Source organism: Ischnura elegans, chromosome 9, assembly GCF_921293095.1.
Source record: "Ischnura elegans chromosome 9, ioIscEleg1.1, whole genome shotgun sequence".
NCBI classification, from domain to species: domain Eukaryota; kingdom Metazoa; phylum Arthropoda; class Insecta; order Odonata; family Coenagrionidae; genus Ischnura; species Ischnura elegans.
The window spans coordinates 27,524,229-27,549,118 of NC_060254.1; the positions used below are offsets into that span (position 1 = coordinate 27,524,229).

General features: G+C 38.5%; 1 protein-coding gene across 1 annotated transcript; it reads left to right on the forward strand.

Moving 5' to 3' along the window:
- Positions 1-3,495: 3,495 nt before the first annotated feature.
- LOC124165744 (chitinase-3-like protein 1) lies at positions 3,496-24,542 on the forward strand. The gene is made up of 10 exons (XM_046543229.1): positions 3,496-3,596; positions 4,115-4,402; positions 8,930-9,030; positions 10,473-10,604; positions 11,926-12,053; positions 15,211-15,334; positions 15,943-16,128; positions 17,200-17,328; positions 19,212-19,412; positions 24,176-24,542. Exons 2-10 carry the CDS (start codon positions 4,135-4,137, stop codon positions 24,446-24,448), a joined length of 1,542 nt encoding a protein of 513 aa, XP_046399185.1. The 5' UTR covers positions 3,496-3,596; positions 4,115-4,134; the 3' UTR covers positions 24,449-24,542.
- The last annotated feature ends 348 nt before the right edge of the window (positions 24,543-24,890 follow it).

Consider the following 24,890-nt stretch of genomic DNA (forward strand, 5'->3'; position numbering starts at 1 on the left):
GCCTATCAGTATTAACAACCATACTAGTAGATTTCCTTAAAGATTGCATTGGCTTATGGGGCCTTTTATTCAGGCCAGTATCTGAATGAAACGATGAGGCTGCTTCCAAAATCTTGGCTTCCTCACTTAAAAATCAAAATATGTTTGTAGGGAAGGCTCACCAACGTTGAGCGCTACCTTTTCCCACCGCTCCCGTTACACGGAATTGAGTTTGCGGCGCAACATAAAAAGCATTGGGAACGACCAACTTTCGACATTGTGCCCCACAGCGCTTAACGCACCAACATACTCGGTAATTAATGTGCAAAATTTGCGAATAGCTTGACTTTCCCGGGTGATCGGGTTGATATCGAACAAAGCCTCCAGATAGGCATTAGTCAACCTGTTTGAGTCCATATAGCGCGCTTTCAAACTCTCCCACGCGACCGAGTAATTCGCCGAGGACACAGGTAAAGACGAAACATACGAATGTGCTTCCCCCTTAAGAATAGATTTGAGATACAAAAATTTCTGCACGTCACTCAAGGACGGGTTTTCATGAACCGCAGATAGGTATGCATCATAAAACGACTGCCATTGCATTAAATTGCCATTAAACGCGACTAAATCGAGCTTAGGAAGAGCTACGGTATGAGTTGTATTATTTTCCCCGGTCGCAGGATGGCCCGTTGACCTTAAGTGTGGCTCTATATCTGGGAAATGTCAGAAGAATTGCCTTAGTATTAAAAAACATAGCCTCGAACTCCTCCGTAGACTTACGCAATTCCTTGTCCTTTTCGACGGGAGGGGACTGTTTCGCGTATAACGAGGATAATTTCAAAATACTCTCATTGAATTCCTCCAAAAGACTATCAACCTGGTCTGTCATAGCTCGTAATAAATTCCTCTTTTTTACATCACTCGAATTCTTTTCGAAATCTTTAGCGACATTATCAATACGACCCATCTTCGCTAAGAGAGATGCAATACGAAACATCGTCGATCGCTGGCATTTTCAACGTTCCCTAATAAAACCAACCAAGAAAGGGAAAACCAAAAGTATTCTAACACCAACAATGATTCTAAAACGACAAATCCGGCCCGAAGGACCATATGATCATTCTCGAACGTGATTATAAATGTGGACAGTATATTACGACTTATATTGTTAAAATCAAAGTCGAGCCGTGCCGGCGCATACCACTCACCGCTGCTGTTCCCGTCTCCTTGGGTTGCTCTCCAACCCTGCGCTTGCGAAGTTCACAGGACGACTGCACAATTCACTCACGTTCTCGGAGTGACAAAAAAAAAACGAAACGAAAACCCGAATACGCGTGGTATCGCGAACAGGTGGCGAGGCTCGACTTTGTGTGGGAAATTCACAACCAAACAGATCTAACTATCAAACATTTGATTTCCAGCCCGAGATATTTTTAACATACATCCGGGCCAAGTTTTCTATAACATTATATTTATATATACCCCACAAATGCTATTCATAAACTTCAACCAAGCAAATGTATATCTAACTGACATATCTCTTTTAGCGAAATGAAAATAACTTGTAGAAACATTGAGATAATCAGAACTCTGCTTTTGAATACATTAATTCTGCGAAAGAACAAATACGTGGATAAAAAGAGCGTTTCTTTAAAGAAAATAAGATCAGATTACGGCTTAGACTGGACCAAAATGGAACTTCAGTTATTTGTGCTTACGTTTCAAACCTTAAATAGCCCAGAAGAAGAAGAAACCAGCTCAGTAGCGGTAATTAAATAAAGAACTATGGATATTCATCCAGTCACCACGGGCCATAACTGAATATAAAAAATACTTTTAGCGAGTCAGTAGGTTAAATAATAATATAATAGAAAATAGTTAAATAGATAAATTAAATTATGATCGGTATTTGAAATGATAAAAATACAAATATCGATAGTTATCTACGTACCGGCACTTTTACTTCCGTAAACCTTCGAATCGTGCTAACAAACTTTTGGCCAATTACTTAATGTAAACAATCTTATTTAATTCACTTAGACCTAATTTCCGATGAGGTTTCCCGTCGATTGCTCTTTATTATGAATGAGGCAACAACAAAAAAGCTCCAGTTCAACATTAAAACTTAGTGCCGAGGCATGTAGGTATAGTCCAACATAATCAGCACGGTCAATCATTGAAGCATCCACCTTCGGGATATTATTTGAAGAAACCTTCACGAAACCTGATTCCATTATAAGCACTTAAACGTATTTCCCTTTACACAGATCAGATCCGCCAACTTTTTCCTATGCACACGTAGTTTATTGTATCATAAACACGATCATAACACGATAAACACCTTGCACGCTGATGAGATAGAACAGAATGACGTCACATACCGAGGAGGCAATAGATGAGCGTTTTCGTCTGCTGAATATCGTTACGAAAACAATGCATATTGAAAATTAATTATTAAACAAACTAAGCTACAATTAATGCTGTTAATCGAAAGTAATGATATTTACGATACACTTTATCGAATAAACTGCATTTCAATCGTATTCCTCCCGGGTGCACATACTCTATTGGCGTGGTTCGGGTCTGTCGATGTGAAAGGCCACCCTGTTCGCGAATCTTTATCTGTCGAGGTTCTGTCCGATTTAAAAAGACTCTACCTCTTAAAACATTGGCTTCAACTCATAGCGTCATTAAAAAAGGCGAACTAAATCATTCCAAACGTCTTTTTTGCACTTTTGCCAAGTTTGAAACAAAATTGAACGCAGACACACTGTTACTCCAGATCCCTCATTGCTGCCGTTGCACGTGGCGACGAACAAGTGACTTGACGCAAGCAAACGCAACACCACTCTTTTTAGTAGTCAGATATGTCGCAAGTTAGCGCACTTTGTTTCATCTCAATCCGTTGAACGGCTTGCGCAGAAAAAAAATCAGCCCGGTATTTTATTGATCACACCTTGTACTAGCAGGCCGCCCAACGTTGCTGGAAGGATAGTACCCAGAGAAGGGGGGAAAATTGGAACTTGCATTTCATCTTCATAAAGGATTTTATGTTTCCTCTTTCAGCGTGTCAAGAGGTGTGCCTATACGGAATTATGTCTAACCGCAGAAGTTGTACGACGCGACGTAACTAGTGGTAATGAGATAAGGACACAAAGGTCGTGTCTAACGTAACATTAAGTGGCACTACGGGGTTTGGAAGCCAGAGATTTTTGTTGATCGGCTAAGCTGAAACTACGTACAAATTTTGGTCGGAATCCGTCGAACCGCAATGAAATTCATAGCGGACAGACAAACAGACATCCTTTTTTTATATATACGTAAGTTAGATAGAAATCTTTATCTTTCAGTTCTGTGCTTTCTTATCACTATGTACTGTCAAGATAACTTAAGCAGATCTTACCATACAAAAAATGCACTATCGTGTATTTCGATTAAGATCTTGTTACGAGTATTTCTTGAACCACCTTATCTGAAAGAAAGAAGATCCGCAAGATTCGTTTAGATACGGAGAGCTGAGAATGATTGAAGTATATAAGAAGACAATCCCGCCGTTGACTCCTCACTAATGCGGACTGAGGACCGCTCCAAGATTCTGCATCAAACATCAGCTTAAGGTCAGTCATTGATAATTTTAAAAATGGCCTATTTTATTGGTTGTTTCCATGAAAGCAAAACTGCTACTTCTATAATTTAAAAGAAAACGACGACTACTCCATGAAAATAATCTGTATAAAGTTCTTATCCATGTAGAAATTCGCAATCAGCTAAAAAAAGAAGAAAGAGGGATAACGTTTATTGCAAGTTATTTTCGGCACTCAAAAATTTTAAACTCACATTAGCACTATTATAAAAATAAACTAGCTGAATAACAAGTTGGTCTTATACAATCAAAAATTTTATTTCTCAAAGCGTGCAAGAGAAATTTCACTGCAATAGGACACTTAGTGTAAAATAAACTTCATATGAGACGGTGTACATACTTGTTACGCCCGCCTAGGTTCACCAACGAAAGCCCGTCTTATTATTATTTCATATTCTTAATTCTCTTCAATTTCTACAAAAGAGGAAAGCGCTACAATTGATCAGATTTATACCTAAGATATAAACATCTTTTAACTTTTCATATCAACAGTTAGACCAGATAGGATAGCCATGGACCTGGGCCGCATCGCCCTGCTATTATTCCTGGTCGGCGTAGCTGCAGCTGCGACCTTACAAACTGCCGAAAATGACAAGGTAGTCGTATGTTACTACGGCACATGGGCTGTATACCGGCAGGGAGCAGGAAAATTCGACGTGGAAGACATTGACCCGTTCATCTGTACCCATGCAATCTACGGCTTCGCCGGACTGAGCGAGTACAAAGGGGTGATGATATCTTTGGACCCATGGAACGACCTCTACGATGATTACGGACTAGGTAATGATATGATACGAGATTATTTCTTATCAATTTGTGCCACAGGGAAGAAGTCAGAAATAAGTAAGGAGTGCTAATCTCAACATCTGGCGTAACAAAGCTCAGATTTTATATGAGAGTTCACTTGTTTTTCCCCCGAGAAATCAGCATCTATAATCATCTGATTATATACCTTTAGCCCTTATCACACTAGGCCACATTAGGCTGCCCGCCTGGCGGCGCAACCAGTCGCGCCACCGGTGACGCTGCTCGTCATTGGACATTGTTTGTTATGGAGCCTATTAGACTAGAGCAGGCGGTTGCGTCGCCAGAAATTAGCTACTGACTTGCTGCCGTGCCCCGCACCACGTCGGCAGCCACTGGTGGCAGAGTCGTGGCGGGGCATATTATCATACCAAACCTATTACACTGATGAGCAGCCAGGCGGCGGCGCGGGCGCCGCCACTCCCGCCACCAATCGGTTTTCCCCAAAACCGCACTAGTGATGAGAGAACATGTCAGTCAACAAATATACATGTATGGTCCTACTTGAACTTTTAATGAAAAGGAGAAGGCGACGGAAGAGGAAGAAGCGTGTACACTCTGTGCTATCGTTAAGAGAATATAAAGGGCTGTACTATACTCTTTTTGATGAACTATGTTCTCTTCTACAGTTCACTTGACGCATTACAGTACACACTTCCGTAAATAAAATAGAGGGCTGAAAAGACTGCGAGACAAACAGAAAACATATTATACTCTGTTCATTTTATCTCTGCTGGTGAGCTGGTGTGGCCAAAGCAATTGAAGATGAGGGGAGGGAAAGTTTCTCGACAAGTGACTATGCCTTTGCCAATCAGCAAACAGTAGGCGTGGCCTCAGTGAGCCGCTCTCAGACCTCCGCCGAGTGAACATCGTGAACCTGCTCGTGGAGCAGTGTTGCCAAACCTCACGCGTTCTCCTTGTACATGACTAAGTATGCCTTTCACCAATAGTGCGTCATTCAGCACGGTAGCTAACAATATCATGCTCTTCTGTGAAAGGATTATCCGCAATGCCTTCCAAATGATATATTGTATTGCATATTGTCTCGGCGCCGGGGCCAAAATACCTGTGGCCACCTATGACTCAGACGTTTTCAGTGACAAAGTAGGGCGGCTATGTATATTTGGCAACGTTATGTTCGCTCATCCTCTCTCTCACTAGTACCCCTCCCCCGTCAACGAAGCCCTCCGAGAGTGTCCGGGATCTCACGAAAGCTCACTCACACACACAAAATAAATAGACTATTGTTTCTAGAAAGAGCTATCGAACCGTCGAACAACGAGTGATTGGCTCCGCCACCGGTTGCCCTGCGCTTGTTGCCGTCGAGTCAATAGTTGCGCGGCTGGTTGCCCCACCTGGTGGCCTAGTGCAAATAAGGGCTTACAAAAATAAGTCTCTAGATGACTCGAAGACGGATGACAATTTCGCCAACACCATATCTCCTTCCAACCTTTTAGAGAGCGACTTGCTCATGGTTTTCAAGTATCTCCGAATTCAAACTTGGGTTCCTGGATCCCTGAAGATGATTAGCGAGTCGCTCGTTGAAACAATAGATTAGAGTTAGAAATTATTTTTACTGCTCTGGGACCGGATCCTTAATACATGCATTTACATACACGTGCTTCGGCGAGCGTTTTCATTTGATCATAATGTCGGCTAACTTCGATAATGACAGCAACATGGCAATGATGGATGATATTCTTTGATGATGAATTTTCGTACCTTTACCCGTTAATTATTGCAGTAACGAAATATGCTAGTTCAGGACTGAGTTAGTGAACACACTGGCATCAATACAGAAAGTAGGAGGTGGTCCACATACATATATAAAGCTATTAGCGCCTATAAATGAGGTTTCATTGTCGTATATCAAAACTTTCGTCCAATGAAATTGGAGATATTGAACTTAATTCTTTATTTTTCAAAAAACCCCAAACTCACTCTAGTTTCAATCAAGACAAAAATCACGAAGAAAAATTAGATCCATTTATTTATCACCAAAACAAATTGATTCGGCCACAGGATTCATTACGACATTCATTATAAAAGACAGAGTTTTATGTTTATATAATTAGTGCTTCAAGCGTATCAGGTTTATAGATGATTTCAAATATTCCTTTCTTATCTGCGCTAAATGAGAAGACCTATTTTAAAAGCTAGAGCACTTATATTTCACGAATTTCGAAAAGAAATATTTAAAAGGCGAAATGATTAAAAAAAAACATGTTATCATTGGTTATCTCAAGCTACAGCTATCTTATCTGTTCCAATGGAAACGCAAATACATTTTTTATGGAGGAAATAAGTACAGATAGGGGTATTTCAAAGATATTTCACAAACAACAAATGATTTCTCCCATGAGGCGTTAATTACCTAACCAATTTTATAACACCGAGTTATGTCAAGAATAGAACTAATATTTGTTAATGGGAGCTTTTTTCGATTTAGAACACCACCAAACAATCGCACTTCAGCACGCAAAATTTTTACAACACACGGCTTTACAACAAAATGTGTAGGATTTACGAATGATTCTTTCAACGTAGATTATCCTTTCATTTGCAAGAATCCAGAGCTCGTCAGTTTCAACTTTCAACCCATTGTTATCATGTATTTCAATTAAATAAACCTGAGATTCACCAATGTTGTGTACAAATACGTGAGAAATATAGCAGGTTAATGGAAAGGAACATACGTCTTTAAGTATTTCCGTAAAAGACACCGAATAACTTGGCGCCAGATCGTCAAAATAAAGACGTCAAAGTATACCCCCATGATGGAGCCGCGGAACCCTCTGCCCGCGATATAAATTAGCGAAGCTAACCACCAAACTAAGTGACCCAAATGACAAAAGTGCAGTGATTTCGGAATAATATAAGACATGTCAAAAGTGCCGCGTGAAAAATATTTAGCTACAAACAAACTAAGGCCCATTCAATGAAACCACTACCAGTTCCGAGATGCGTTCGGCATTCCAAATGCCATTAAAATGTGTATAATTATTTTATTATTATTATATTATTCTACCGATTAAGTAGGTTTCAATTGAGTTCCAATGAATTATTCTGGGAGCATCCCTTTCCTTCAAGCACTACCTTCTTCAATTCCCTCCAAGGCTATCTAATCCCTTTGCCTTCTACGCTACTGCCTTTCAATCTATCTAAAAATCCTATTCTCTTCCTTCCCCGCCCTCGTTTACCAAACATTCTACCCTCTAACACCGTTTTCAACATCCCCTCCCCGCTAAGTACTCCCTCCATCCATACCTTCTGTCTCCTCCGTATCTCGTCTTAAATCTGCCTCTCCTCATCCACTATCCTGCAATTCGTCGTTTCTCCTACTCTCCGTCCACTTCACCTTCTTTGCCACACCCACATCTCGCATACCTGCAGTCTTCTCTCGTCTTCTTTCCTAAGTGTCCACGTTTCCGCACCGTAGAGAGCTTCACTGCAAAGTCTTCCCTAACCTTTTCTTTAAACTCTTGCATAACGATCCTCTCATGAGCTCCTCCTCGTTCATGAACGCCTCCTTTGCTAATGCAATTCTCTTCCTGATGTCCTTACTATTGTATCCGTTTTCCGCTACTGTGCTGCCAAAATAGTTGCATTGCTCTACCTCAAGTTTTGCTCAAGTTTTTTCTCAACTACTTTTATCTTGAGCCCCACATTCCTCGCTCACGATGATTTACAAAACCATATGGCCTTGGTCTTCTGGTGACTAATACTCATCCAAAAGGATAAAGCGTTTCACAAGTAACCGATGTGACACTGGTTCAAATACCAGAAGAAGTCCCGCGGACCCCCTTACTCGAAAACCTCGGACGTGCTGACCCAGGGAAGAGAACTGGCCTCTCCTCCCAGCCTTTGGCTGGGTAGAGCTCTACCCTCACCTACCAAAGAACCAATTTAGGCATTGCAACACTGACTGAGTGAAAGGAGAGACTGTGACAGAATCACTTTGAAGCGAAAAGAATAATGACGCATTATGTACTCGTGAGTACCGAAAAGATTGTTGAGATGAAGGAAAAATAGATTAAAACTAACATTTTCCACTGTTTTAAATATACATCGTGCCAAAAATGAAAGTAGCATATAACAGCTGCAAATAGTGGTACTCCTTATGGAAATATATGCATACTATCATTTATAAAGAACTGCTACGTTTAAAGTACCGATACAAAATCTACCGATTTTGAGACATTTCACTGATGTTGCCATGTCGGTCTACAATAAAATCGGTTCTTTATTTTTAATATATTATTTATTTTATCGATCATAAACCTATCTTATACTTAAATCACTACATCAATATAGAACAGAAGCCATATTAATGCATAGGATGAATCATTAATATTACTTTTTGATGAAGTGTGCTCCCGAAACCAAAAATTGGAATCGAAATGTCACAAAAAAGCTTTTCTTTCGATGCGAACACATTTATCAGCAAATTTATGTTCTCCTAACAACGGTAATGGATTAATTTCCTTTTTTTCTTGTTCACAGGTGCATTCACTCGCTTCTGCAAGCTAAAAGAAAAAAATCCTAAGCTCAAAACGCTCCTGGCAATCGGTGGATGGAATGAGGGATCACCCAAGTACTCAAAGGTAAGTTTCAATTCACTCATTTGCTTTTGCATTCTTTGAAGCCCAAAATGAAAAAATCTCGGCCAATTTAAAATACCTATGAGACTCCATTATTGCAATGATATTCCATAACTCACAGCAGCCATGGAAAGAAAATGTTTTCACCACTATTGGCGGGTTAGAAAATGTCATGTTTTTTGCCCTGTTTCATTTTGCCTGAAATTGGAAGTAAATATATTCAGCTATGTAATGTGATGAGCTTAAATAAACGTTTTTCACAACTGCTTCGATTTACTAAGAGTTTAAAATATTCTCACGAATAGGATTTCATGTTCCGGTTAACGCTAGCCAGATATTATAAAATCAGCCCTATGTATTTAGCATTTTCGTTGTATTAAATATTTACTTTAAATATCAATGAAATATAGATGACTTACCTACATTAGATTGGTTTTCAATATTATTGCAAGTTATTCTGATCACCACAAGGCATTAAAACTTTTTATACGATCCTATTGTAACTTACTTGAATCGCAACCCAACAAATGCTTATTTTATTTAAAATTGTTAAGGAAATACGATAAATTTCCTACTCTTTGGTAACATATTGTAAAAATAATTCACTGGGAACCATTAAAATACAAACACATAATAAAACCTAAGGTCATTGAGCATGCTTAGATATGTATTTCATACAAACGGATGAGTACATAATTAATGTGATGTTACAGAACATTACTTATCGTTACGAATGGCAATATCTTCTAAGGTTTCCAACAGTGTTTGTTATTTATAATAAAAACAGTTTTGCCAGCGTAAAAAGGGGTCTTCAGGTCGAAGTATGGATGATTCGGGTGGTCCACTTTATAAGTCCTGTTTACACGATACATTAACACGTACAAGTTAATGTCTGTTTGCATGAATGATTTTTGTGGACCGGAACGGAACATGTACGAATGGATGAACCAAATTAGAACAGGTTCTATTTTCTGTGCATGCATTCGCACAAGTTGGGTGGTTAGACGGTGCATTTTCGCATTCATTCTCGCGTTTATAGATTAAGACATTAATCCGTATGTTTTAATGTACCGCGTAAACAGACCTCTATAGACCTGCGGCCTTGGTCCCATTTGGCGCCAAAGAGACAAGGGACCTAGACAACGAGCCTATATAAGGCAGACCGCTCGGGTCATCACCAGCTCGACCTGAACACATCTGCTGGAACGGAGGAGGAACAGTTGTCACCATAAACGACGAACACGGTATAAACCCCAGAAGATGCTGTCATTCATTACACAACAACGTAGAAGCCATTGCGCCAATAACTTATTGTTACTGATTTGAGACAAAATGAGAATAGAATTGAAAATTCCCATTAGAAGAAAATGAGACGACCAAAATCCAAAGATATACGTCCATATGTCTCTCTCTTCTATATGTGATTGCAATACGACCTTTTTCAGATGGTATCCACACCGCAAAGCAGAAAGACCTTCTTGGTGAACGCAGTGGACTTCTTGAAGAAGTACGGTTTCGATGGCTTGGACTTCGATTGGGAATATCCAACGCAAAGAGGCGGTGACGACTCCGACAGGGTGAGATTATACACTATAAGATCTAGTTGAGGGCATAAATTCATGAAAAAGTTCAGAAAAGTAATGCCCGACGCACATTTCGTATTTATGTGCTAACAATAGCTACACTTTATAACTTACTTCTTTGCAGTAGTGGATAGAGAAACAACTGAATAGGGGGCGCAAAAGATATCTTGAGTTACCTTTAGTTTTATCGTAATAAAAAGATAATTAATTAAAAATTATATAATTATAATCAAATAAAAAAGTTATGTGCAAAGTTTAAGAAAGTTATTTAAATTGATTATACACATGTACAAGACAATATCATCTTACGATAAAAAAATACAATTGTAGTTCCGCAAGAGGGGGGGGGTGCGCGCCCCCCGCATGTATCCGCCAATGCTTCATTGTGAATATTTAATTATGATACCGCTCCGGTATTCCAGTATAGCAAAGAGTGACCTTGCGATTTAATTCTTCTGACTTTATCAGGGGAGGGGATTATACGTAGATTAAAAGTCTTCTCATAAAATAAGAGAAGATGACAATGGAAAGGATAGGAATCCTAAATATCTAAGGCAAGAGACGATTAGAAAAGAAGACTTTGGTTATGGCAACGTACACGCTGAAATGGATCTCAAAGAGTGTTTATGGACATACAGGCAAAGATTACAATCTATTCTCCAGTCTACGACGCAGTCGAATAACTGGTCCTTGTCTTAATAACTAATATGCCATCTATGTTCATAATTTCTAACAGAAAATTGAAATTACTTGTAATGAAAAATGACTAAAACCGGCATATGAATCTATTAATAGTAGTACATAGTATTTACAGTACATTTAAAATTGTAGTAACTACAAGTAGTAATTATAGACGCAAAGAGTATGAATTGCCATGAAATATTCACTGAATGTTAATTAAATTGACCACCTGATATTTGAGAGAAAATACGTATAATATTGAAAACTCCCATCGGAAGAGATTGTAACGACCTAAATCCTATGATATAATTTTTGTTTTTTCCCGGTTTTTACCGCAAAATGCTATTTAATAACTGACTATGACAAAGAATGTTTTTCTGAATACATACTTACGAGTGAAGACATTATAAATAATAGCTATTAAAATACCCAATTATAAGTTTTACAAATGTATTCACGATCCCTATTATCATGACATGCAACGAATTATTTGATTTATCACCCAATCAGTATCAATAAAATACATAGCAAACCCACCTCGTTATAGGCGGGGTCTCGTAACATTCGTGATTTCTATAAACGAGTTTCACTCTATACAATTAAAAAATATGTCATATTAATTCCCTCGTCACAGGAAAACTTCGCCACATTCCTCTCGGAAATGCGAGAGTTATTCGACCAGCATGGTCTCATGATGACCGCTGCCGTGTCTGCCGGGAAGCAAACGATCGACCCCGCTTATGACATCCCTGCTATGGGCAAGTAAGTGCTGCATAAAAATTACCCATAGCAAAAAGAAAAAAAATTACCCAATTAATTTATTTGTAGATAAAAATTACCCATACAATTATTAATTCCATTCCACTTCAATTCATTTTCACAATATAGTCCTGCTATCTTCATTTTCTGTTGCTCTTTCTAAATGAAATGGTAGGTTATGAAATAATATTTTGTAGGTTGTTGTCTACATAGAACAGTGAAATAAAAAGTGATTATTATTAGAAATTGTTCACGAACTCTCTCTCTTTCCGCAAGAAAATCGAGAACACAATTTTTTAGAATTTTCTCAATTTAGTCCTCCTATCTTCTAATATTTTTTCTGTGGTTCTTTTTAAAAGGAATGTTTGGTAATGAAATAATCTTTTGTAAATGGTAGTCAACAGAGCAGTGAAATAAAAGTGATAATTACTACGTGTTGTTCACGTACGATTCGCGAAAGAAAATCGAGAATACAGATATCACAACTCAAATAAAGTCATTTTATTCTTTCCAATGCATCATATTTTATGAAATATGAATGCTATATGTAAATTATGGATGTCTTAACATTGATAAAATTACGAAAAATTTATATTGTTCCCCGAAATAATGCTAAAATTATGAAAATCAGAAAACGGACTACACTTATCATCGCGTGATTTGGCATTTGAAGGTCATGACGAGCTAGTCTCGTCGTTTCAGTGAAAGGGGTTGAAGATTTTAGCTCAGGCAACAACGGAGCACGGAAATAATTGGCTAAATCTACTCAGGGGCCGTATTCTGTAACTCCAAACCGATCGGTGCGGCAACGATTCGTCGGGTGCGACGTCACACCGACTCCCGGTAAGAAGTCGTGTGATTCTGTACGAACCCGGTCGGTGCGGCACCGACGAGAGGACGGGAGATCGTCGGTAGCCGTACCGACAGCAAAGAGGTGTCGGTACGGCCACCGACTAGTGGGTTTCATGAATTCCCCGGTGCGCATTGTACGTTTTATTTTGTTTTTACCTCATCACCGAGTAAATAATGAGGTTTTCTCCAATGTTATCTTTTTCTGCCCCTTCGAATACGCCTCTATGATTCACTGTGTCATCATCTATATTAATTACCTTGACAGAAATATAAGATAATGGTTAATAAAAATGAGGTTTGCTAACATATAATGACTCTCTCATTTATGTTACCGCACTTTCACTCGCTTGTAATAGGCTTTATTTCTCTTTATCATCATTTACTTGCTCCTTTGACATAAAAAAGATATTTTTGATTAAATATGAGTTTTGCCGCAATGTTATCACTTTATCTCACTCTGAATAGGCAACTATTATTTCACTCAATCATCATTTGGCGTTTCTCTCGGCATAGAAATAAGATCTTTTTATTTAAGTTTGAAGTTTGCCACAACGGTATCAGTTTCTTTCATTTTTAACGGGCAACTATATTTCATTTCATCGTCAGCCATTGATTCCCTTGACGATAAAAGAAGATATTTGTTAATAAGTATGAGGTTTACCGCAATATTATCATTTTCTCTCACTTGGAATGCGCAACTTATACATATGTATTTCACCCAATCACAATTTATTTACTTCCTCGTCATTACACTTCTTTTAATTGCACCCAGCTCCATATTTTTATAACAATTTCCTAACTTGTTCCTCTAATATTACATTTGCATTTGAATCCTACGTTCACGTTCCATGGTATGCTATTTTCGTCTGCTACGGTGCCAATGGCATAATCTTCCGTTGATAACATTTATACGGAACTTACTTAATGACAACTATATTACCAAATCATGAATAAATAGCATTATACGGAACCAATATTTAAAAAAAGAAACTACGATCTCAAGGATAGTTTCAATAATTCATTCCAGCAACAACAATCTCCATCACATACAAACTTTATTGTGATGTTGTAATATTGTTTCCTTCGATTCTGTAGGTACAGCATTACTACCACACATTATATAAGCATTGTTAACAACTTATCCAATATCGTTTATCTTAATCTAGCAATAAGTCGTAATTTCCGCAAATAAAAAGATTGAGAATGATGACAACAAACTGTGCCTATGAGTCTTCACTTGTTTTTACCCTTCTTTCATTGGTGGAGACACGTGAAACTTCGGATATATTCGGATTTTCCCTGTTTGGGAAGGAAGGGGAACCGTACCGACTGGTTTGAAACCGACGACCTTACAGAATCGCTGAAAGTGTCGTCGTCGGTGCGGAATCCGTTGTCGGTACGGTTTGATGTCCAGTCGGTGGGCTTGTAAGGGAAACCGACCGGTGCGGCACCGACGAAATACAGAATACGGCCCCAGTTCGCATGATTCTGGTTGTCAGACTGATCAAATTATCGGCAGTTTTCTTCGGATATCGCATTAGACTGGAAGATAAGGAAATTAACAGCAATTACATGAGGGTGAATGATATGGTGTTTCACAGGCGAATGTTGATTATGAAGACTTCTTGGGATCTACCCTGACTAAATGAGACGGTGATAGCCGGCCTACCTCTGGCGTCGTGCTTTGGACATGGTGTCACCATAGTTCACGAAAAAGTCGATTTCATTTCAAACTATATGCCCTGATCATAACGTCTAAGTTTAGCGTCGAAACGCTGCCTGCCGACAACTCACTTACAGCCATTTAGGCGGAAAGTGTAAAACAATTTTTTATGATATATACTGTAAGAATCACGTAATTTTCGGAACCCTCGTATCTGCGAGGAATTTGAGCATACTAACAATTAAGAAAACAACAGAAAAATAACTGTGAAGGACGCTGTTTTCTCTCGTCGCATGGTGCTAATGAAGATTTTGCGGGTTCTCCACCGGTTAGGTGAGGTGGAACGCAATCACAGTAGGTTACAACAAAGCCTATTTTATTTCAAACTAAACGCCCTAAGCACTATACTAGAGTTAGGCCACCGAATTAGTTACCTGGAGGAGAACCCGTGAAAGATTCATGAAATTGCTGTACATTGCGAAAAGTGTCTTTTCCATTCTACATTTAAAAAATTATTTTTGTAAAACCTTACATATTAACGTTATACCATAAACAATGAGGAGATTGGCGAGCTAGCATAATATAACTCTTCCAATTTATTGGTTAATTTAACAATTACTGCACTTTTATTTCCTTGCCTGTTAGATACCTAGACCATATCCATGTGATGTGCTACGATTATCACGGTTCATGGGATCCGGTTACTGGACATAATGCTCCCCTCTATCAACATCCAATGGATTACGGCGACTATGTTTACTTTAATGTCGTAAGTACTACTGGAATAACTTTAGTCTTCCCAACGTTCTTTCCACATAGTACAACGAAATCCTCTAGTTATAATGCTGAGCTAATTAATTTTAAGAATTTACATACATATGTCTGTCATAAAAAAGATATTTAAGTAATTATTTCTACTTTATATTCATGAGAAATGTGTTTGCTGATTCCATAAATTCCAAATCTTCTTTTAAATGATGATGGTTTTTTAAATACAAACTTTCACATATGAGTACTGAATGACATGTTCCATTCAATTTGCCCGCGTAAAGTATATTGTGACGAACATATATTACTTTATTGAAACGAATGACAGTTAAAAATCCAAATCTCAATTTTTTTGATAGAGTAATTGTCTTCATTACAAGTCAAAATTCACTGATGGTAGTAAATTTAGTGTAGCTAAAAAAGTAAAATTAATTATTTAAAAAATTGTCATTACAGAAATGGTAGTCTCCACAGGGGACAATAAAAGCCAAAGAGGAATTTTTGTAATAATGAACACGTTAAACAATATTCTAATTACCTCCAATCAAATCAGCTAGACATACATATTCATGAAATGTAGATTGATCATAAATTCAAAAATCTTTCCAGAACTTCACGATGCACTATTGGATGCAGAAAGGAGCTCCCGCGAATAAGCTGGTTTTGGGTATGGGCCTTTATGGACGTTCATTCACCCTGTCAAACAACAAGGAAAACGGACTCTATGCGCCATCCAACCAACCCGGAAACGCTGGGGCGTACACGGAAGAGCCTGGATATCTAGGTTACAACGAGGTAGGTCAAAACTATCTCAATTATCGATCATAAACTTTATTTCAATTTGAAGTACGAGGGTGAATCGATACATAAGCTATGAAAACAACGAAAAAATAATAAGGGCAATCGCATAAAGATTTTGTACTTAAGCTCGCTATTCAACGTACCCTGACGCATTGACCCTATTACGTACAGGGGATAATGATCGATAAAGACATTTGTTGTCAATAGTTTACATTTCTTCAGTAATAATCAATAAGGCAGCGTTTGGAATTAACCCATTAACCCGCAGCGTTGCGTATACGCAACATTATTGAGTCTTAATGCTTGGAACAAACTTTTACTCCAGGATAATTTTTTTCTTCAGTTGACGTACATTTTGAAACATCTCTAGTTCTTATCATGCTCTTTTCGTCAAAATTTTCATCAAAAAATTTTTTAAATTCAAAATTAGCATTTTTTTAAAGCATTGAAATTGTAAATGATGATTTACAAATCGATATCGATAATGTTTTCTCTTAGTTCTAAGTTTTGTCATTAATCATGTTTATTTTAAATGTTGCGTTTACGCAACGCTTGGAATTCTTTGTTGGACCACGGGGCTTTTCCCTAAGCATAAAGTAGCTCTGTGCTAAGTTGTTTCTTAATTTTATTTACCGGAGTTTTTCCAGCGTAGCGTTAAACGCAGCCTTACGTAAATCATATATTATGATGAATAAGTTCAACTGATTCAGGCGCGATATAGTGGAAGTTTGACATATCCAAATGAAAGGTAGTTGCAATTTTCCACAATAATGTAATGCGTACGACGCGTTTCGGCTCACTGAGCCATCATCTGGTACAAGACACTTGGGACACAAGGAACTTGGATAATGAATATAATATTTTTTCCTGAAAATTCATCATAACTAGACCAAAATAAACCGGAGTTACGAATAAACCGAAATTAAAAGTCCTACATAAAATCTGGGGAATAATGTGTCAAGGAATTAAAACGAATAGCAATATAACTACAATCACAAAATCCAAATTTGGCAGTGTCTGATAAAGGCGAATGCAAATGTTATAATTCACGTTTTACCTTTTCAGCTCTGTGACCAGATGAAGACCAATCCGTCCAAATGGACAATCGTCAACGATAAATACATTATGGCTCCATACACATATAAAGGTAATCAGTGGATTGGATACGATGATCCAGCTTCCATCAAACTCAAGGTAAATTTAACCTTTCATATATTTTTACCATGATAATTTGGGAAACAGCGATATCTTTACATTATTCACAGCAGAATATTTTTAATTAAAAAATAAAAGCATAAACTCAAATAATCTATTTTCAATATTATGCCCATCCCTAAGCATCGAGATTCAATCAAATACTGGAGTTAGCGTTTTCAGCCATTTAATTGAAATTCTTCCGCCCTTAAAAGGAGGACTTTTTGTCTGGCATTCAAACGCTAAATAATATTATCGCACACTAGAAAATATCAATTAAGGACTTTCATTTATAATTTCTAGTCTCTATCATTATCGATCGAAGCGTCCCTCCCCAAAATTAGTTTTTTTTATTAAAAAATCATGAAAAACTGAAGCTGAGAATTCCAAAACAGCTCCGGCCTTTTCAGTGGTTTTGAGACAGGGCACTTTTCCCTTGCATACTCCGGTATACAAAAGCCGTTACTTTGAAATTTTAAATGCATGTATTCCTTAACTATATTTAAATTCCATTATTATAAATATATCAAAGCAAGGCATCTAGAAGCATAAAAAATATGCAAAACGATTCATTTTCATATCCTGTTAAGTGGACATGGGTCTATTGGGATTCACAGCTTAAATTGTCATTCGCTAACTGGATATTCTTTTGACGAGATAACAAGCGGATGTTTTTGTCAAATCACGCAAATCTCTATGATGCATTAGAATAAAAGGTATCAATACCCTTGTACAAATTAAATCATTCTCTATTAGCAGTACAAAGCTAAGATTTCCATTTAAATTATTCATTTGCAAATTTTGTTTGACAAATGAGACAAAAAGGAGGTATCCTGGAACTTAAAAAGTTAACGTGATATATAAATTGAGGTATTTTTCTCATCCATAAGCCAAAAGTTAGTCAATAACAAGACGCATATTCAAGACAACAAAATGGTTGCTCCCCTGTGTCCCTAGCAGCTGACGATATCTATCGGATATATAAATAAGGTTGATATATCCGAAAATACAATGTTCTTTCATGATGGATATTTTGACAACGTTACATAGATATCCTATTTGTAGCATCCACGATGAGTGGTAAAAATAAAGTTATATTGATATAGTTTAAAGTATACCGGGACTAGTCGCGGTGATAACTTTTACGGGAGTCACCCGCAATGCACAATCGTGCGAAAGTATGGATAAAAAAATCCGAAAATATCTACAGGGAAGAATGACGCCTCGGTAGCTTGACTGGCTAAAGCACTCGACCGGATATCGGGGGATCCGGGTTCGAATCCCGGTCGAGGCAAATGTTTTTTTTCTCTGTGGAACTTTCGCACGATTATATTGATATCCAAGTTGTAATATCCGTGATATTAAAAAATTGCCCATCCAAAGGGGTCGCAGTCAAAAGGCCCGCTCCTAAAATCCCCGGCGTCAAAAGGCCCGATGAGACAAAACGCCGGAGACAGAATCCCTCATGTCCTTATGTCCTCATGGCGCTCTGTCGTCGGGCCTAATGTCGGCGGGGGTATTGTCGCCGGGGATTCTGCGCCAGGCCTTATGTCGTTAACCCATGTCTGGGGATTACCAAAAACCATAATAAGCACACCCTCATCTTCTCAATTGGCGTTTTGAAGATATCTTAGAGATGATTTGACCTGGACCTCCATTTACACTGTTGGGCATCGCTTCAACGTTATTTGGTGGGTCCTTTGTATATTTGACAGATATGCATTCAATATTTATTAGATTAACATAGACATTGCACGGTTGCCATACGGTAACGCCGACAATGCTGTCTGGATGTTGTTGGGATATTGATTTCTGGTTGAGGTCATTATCTTTAAGTAAGAAACCTATGTTCAGCTTATTAATCATGCTTCCTTACAATTCAGGCCCAGTTCGCGGCGCAACTAGGCCTCAAGGGTGCCATGGTTTGGAGCATTGAGACAGACGACTTCCACGGAGGATGTCACGGTGTCAAGTTCCCCCTGCTCAGGGCTATCTGGGAAGGGCTCAACGGCGGAGAAGTTCCCACGCCACCACCAGCACCAAGCACCATATCTCCACCCTCTGGAATGCCCACGGATCAAACCGTAAGACATCGTATCCAAAGACAAATACCAACGCATTCCTTCCTCACATCACACGACTTCAGAAACACTCAAACTCTTAATCATGATCATAAGTTAACAAACCTAAGATTGGTTTGATGTAGCTCTCCATTCCTCTCTCCTATCCACTAGCCTTTTCATAACGACGTACTTCTTCTCTTTTACGTCCTTCATAACCTGTCCTATGAAATTCTTTCGATGCCGTCTCTTGCCCTTCTTCTCTTCCACCGGTTCTTCTACCATTGTTTTCATCTGGTCACCATGCCTCATAATGTGGCCAACTAAGTTGTCCCGTTCTCTGCTTAAGGTTTTAAGAAGACTTCTCCCACTCTTCTTAGCACTTCCTCATTAATTACACGGTCGATCCATTATATTTTCTTCACTCTTCTTCGGTAGCACCCCATTTCAAATGCTGACTCTTGCCATTAGGCTATAATGAATTAGAGTATGTCTTCTCATATTTGATCTGCTTTTTCTTAGGCTATTTATGAAGCTTCTCCTTTTTCGAGCTCTTCCGAACACTTTCTCGTTTGTTACATGATCTATCCAACTGATGATCTTAAGAATTCTCCTACAGCAGCAAACGTAAAACGCCATCAACTTTTCTTCATCCACTTATCCGATTGTCCATGTTCTCTTCAACATACAGGCATACTACAGACACTTGCTCATTACTTACACTGTCGATCCATTTTATCTTCATCATTCTTCGGTACCATCACATTCTGAATGCTTCCACTCTTGACGTCTTTGCTACTGCCAACGTCAACGCCTCACTTCGATAGAGGAACATACTCCATCGTTTGCACATGATGAATTGTTTCCTTACTTGCTCTCTCAGCTGTAAGGATATTCCTCTTTTTGTAGAAAGCCTTCTTCGACTGTGCTACTGACTATTTCTTTCTTGCTTCCTCCATCGGTGGTATTTCGCCTTCCAAGTAAAAAAAAAACTTTTTCACCTCGTCATGATTTTGCTTTCCTATGATAATGTTCTTAGTCTCATCTTTTTGCTGCATACTGCTGCATCCTGCTGCATCTCAGTCTTCTTTTTGTCGATTTTCAGCGGATATCTGGCCATAGTCCTTTCCATAAAGTCTTCTTCAAATCCTTCTCTGTCTCGGGTACGAATGCTATGTCGTCAGCAAATCACAGCAAACTAATGTTTTCCCCGTGGATATTGGCACCAAGCATTGTATGGCAGCAATATGCGAAGTTTGGACGCTCAGGGTCAGGAAAGTTGGGTTAGGGTTAACGTGCGGAATAGGGAAAGTTGCGATCAGGAAATCTTTGGGTACTGCGTGGAAAACGGGTGTTCATATCAATCGAGACAGTAATCGAGACGGTAAAATGTGCGGAGAATGGATCAGCCGACCCGTAAAATTTCCCCGACAAAGAGGGCATTCTGCGAAAAGAAGAAACAGCAAGAAACTTGGAGTCAGATATGTCAGGTAAAATGTGCGGAGCCGGGATGAAGAACACGGAAGAAAAGATGCTAATAAAAAGACAGGCGAAAAGGGAAATCGGGTACGATCTGCACAACGCCAATCCTAGGATAGTAAACGGATGGTGATTTTGGCATTAAAAATAAGCCACCTCCTGATTTTCCGTCACCATAAAGGAAGAACTTATTCTGAAAAAAAAATCTCATACAAGTTGCTCTGAAGTAGGATACCAATCATGTTTGTTCCATTAAGTTATTCATAAGCAGACCCAGGGGGCCCAGCTATTGTATAGCCGATTTTAAACCCAGCCTTTACATATCTTCTATCACCAACTGAAAAATTTTGCATTGAAAAGATGATAGCCACGAATAATGTCCACTGAAATGTCCTTTCTACATATTTTAAATGTGATCTTCCTATTTCATCCAATCAAATATATGCCTCATCACGATTTTCGCAATCTCATGTTATACAGGATTCCAGCCATCGTAATGTATGGGTCAAAGTCTGCGGGTTCTCTCTAGTTCTAGAAGAGTCTTGGCCGAAAATTGAAAGTATCTGTGACGAAAAAAAAAATGAAATACTTGAAATTCAAACGTCGCAATGATGACGACTGTGTGGTCGGCCTTCGAGATGTCAGACGCTCACCATCCGTCATAATTTAGTACCTAATTCACAAATTGAATGTTTGGATTCTGAACAACCACGACCTTAACCTCCATATTTTTGGATGTCATCCTATTTTCATGCTTAAGATTCATGTGATATGAGAAAAACACGGTTAGAGGCCGCGATTATTTTGCACCAAAAGGGGGAATTACTAGCAATGTAGAAAAATCCGATAATCATGCACGCAAACGTGTACAAATAATTATTGATTTTGGATCCTTAAAGCGGTGGTTACGGGACACATTCAAGTTTGGAAAAAGTAGTTGTCAAAGATTCGGAGATTGTAACCAGAAATTGCATTTTCACCATGAATTACGCTCTCTTCTCATCTAAAATGCTGGATGAATTACGCACATGATCTCGTGACTACTGCAATTACATTAGCGATGAAAGAAATATGATTCCCAGTTCCTATTAGGCCATATTTACTTTTCTTATTTCATTGTTATTAAGTAGTAATCTCTCCTCTACACTCATTCCTAGCACTTGATCAGTTGTTTTTTCAACTACCAATTTTTTCACAGCCTCCTACATCCACGTTGCGAAAGTTTAAAGTATTATTAAAATTGGCCAATATTGTAGGTATCTGTGAAGAAATCAAAATAAAACACTTAAAACTCAAACGTCGCAATGATAGCGATTTTATATGGCGATTGTATGTACATGGTAAAACGTCGCCATGTTGGCCTTCGAGATGTCAGACGCCCACCATCAGTCATAATTTAGTACCTATTCTTCTTATCTTTTTTGCCCTGAGGTCCACGTTTCACGCTCAAAAATCATAACATCTTCTCCATAGTTCTTGATAAGCCTTCACGGTATTCATTGCAATTGAATACAAGTTTATTGGAATTGATTCAATGCAATTAGACTTCCCATAAATGCTTCTTTTGACATGGCTAATCTTTTTTTAATCGCTTACTTAATTTTACAGTTCTCAGTATACTCAATACTCATGTATTCTCACTCTTCATGTTATATGTTTCCCTATTTCAAGTTATATGCTTCCCTAAGTTAAAGCAGCATTTTCAAAATACTCTTTGCAATGCATCTTCACTGATACCTGAACATATACCCTCGCTTCTAGCCTTTCACATCTTCCTTCACCATCCTCATATTTCATTTTATGTCAGCATAAAAAATTAATTTATGAATTTTTATGAAACTTGAAAAAAAAATATTTACATTTAATGAAATATACACAAATTAAAATTCCACTTTATTTATTTAAGTGAAGCTGATGTATAAATACTAGTAATCAAATGAAAGACCTTTTTCACAACGTCTAAGTGAGGAACCTCCCTACATGGCCCAAGTAGAACTATCTAATCTCACCAATATTTAATCGATGAATATCAGAAAATTGTTGCGGAAGCAAATGGCGAGGTAAAATGCCTCATTCCAACGTATTACGTAATAATGATGGAACTATCATGTACTATTTTCAGTCATAAAATTCAATTAAATATATAAAGCAACAAGTAAAACCTCAGCCCGCATATTTCGTCACCTCCTGTGCAGAGTAATCGTGTCATCGCTATCTTCTTCAATGAAATCAGAAAATAGCCCAAGCACTGCCCTAATGCACATCCACAATAATATACCTCTAGCGACCACCACTAACTTCGTGCTTCAACTCGAAGATTGCGAGGATAATTGCATGTAGAATTCGTCCTAAAATAAGCATCAGGCGAGCAAATTGTTCTTATTCGGAACTGGGGGATGGGAGCATTTTCATCCCTGAATTACTTCGTTTACCGTATATTCTTCTTTAAGAGCGTCCGCAGGCTTAACTCGGGATTTAAACCCAGTACCATTCGATCAGAAACCAAGTTCTCCACCCACTAGCTTGCCAGGCACCCCTAGCCCTAGGTACCATAAAAATGGGTAAATAAAATCACCTATCTTTATCATAAAATTGAACCATTATAACATTTTCTTCTTTTGCCGGAGGCTCCAAGTAAAAAATATACAGCTATGTAGGTTGATGCGAAAAGTTTTTCTTTTAATAGCGTTCACTCATTGCTTCTTCATAAAGGTTAGCTTGTACAGATGAGGTCAGAGATCACCATATACCAAGCCACACGATAGAGAATAGTATATTTTCGGAATAAGTCTTTTCTCTGGGTCACCTCGCACTTTGAATATAATCATTTGGGGGAGCCAGAGGGCTTCACCCAGGAATTAGTTCTGAGATATTTCCGTCAAAACCCAAGCGCTCGGAACATACGGCTACCACGAAAAAAATATGGAAAATGAGAGAGGATAATTTGTCAGCTTCATTAATATATTATGAATTAGTGAACCTAACAAAATTTATTCTTCCATTGTCCATTATGGAAAGTTATAACACAGTTAAGCCTGAAGTCATCAATTATACGAAAAAAATAGTTCTTCAAATGCGTGAAGAGTTGTCGGGATTGCCACCGGGTCAGGAAACACATTACTGCTGACGTTTCGATGTCATACTCGGCCATCGTCCTCAGGGTCTCAGTGAGTTAGTGGAATTATTGAAAGGAATCTAAACACAAAAACGCCATTATTTACAACATACTAAGGAGTCATATTCACGCAGTCAATTCGCCGAGAAGGCACTAAATAGTTATTTATGTGTTCAATTATTTTCTAAAACAGCGTCCAACCATGCCACCAGCAACCACGACTACTTCCCGCCCAACCCCACCGCCAACAGAGATCTGCAAGAAGGCCGGCATGAACCCCGACCCCAACGACTGCACTATCTTCTACCTCTGCACCACGGACACTTTCGGCAAGTGGCAGATGACCCAGTTCAAGTGTGGTGCCGGCACTGTGTTCGATCCAGTCTCCGGAGACTGCACCTGGCCCTCCGCAGTGCCAGGCTGCGAGGACTCCGGACGCAGGAAGACCTTATGGAACAACCACTGACGGCCGAAGGAAGGCAAAAACGCTTAGTAACATTTTTCAACGAAAACTAGTAGCTGATGTAATGATAAAAATTAATAAAATACCCTCGATTTGATATATACGTCTTTATGGCTTCTCTAACACGGTAGAAACATGCATGACAGGAGTGCAGTGTGTCAGCCCTCCGGCATAACAGGCCGCATTTTTACCCTCTGAATTCTGGATTTTTCCACTACCACAGCACCGTTACCCACGTTCAATTTCAATCATGTTCCTATCCCTTTCTTTCCTACCCTATGAATTTATTTGTAAATAATAATTATATATCTCTTCCATGCATAGATATATACATAAATTATACCATTTCAATTTATGAAAACAAGGTACCTAGGTAATAAGGCCATAAGCCTGTAATTAGAGTAAGTTCAAAATTTCTAAAATGCTGAAATGAAAAAATAAAAAC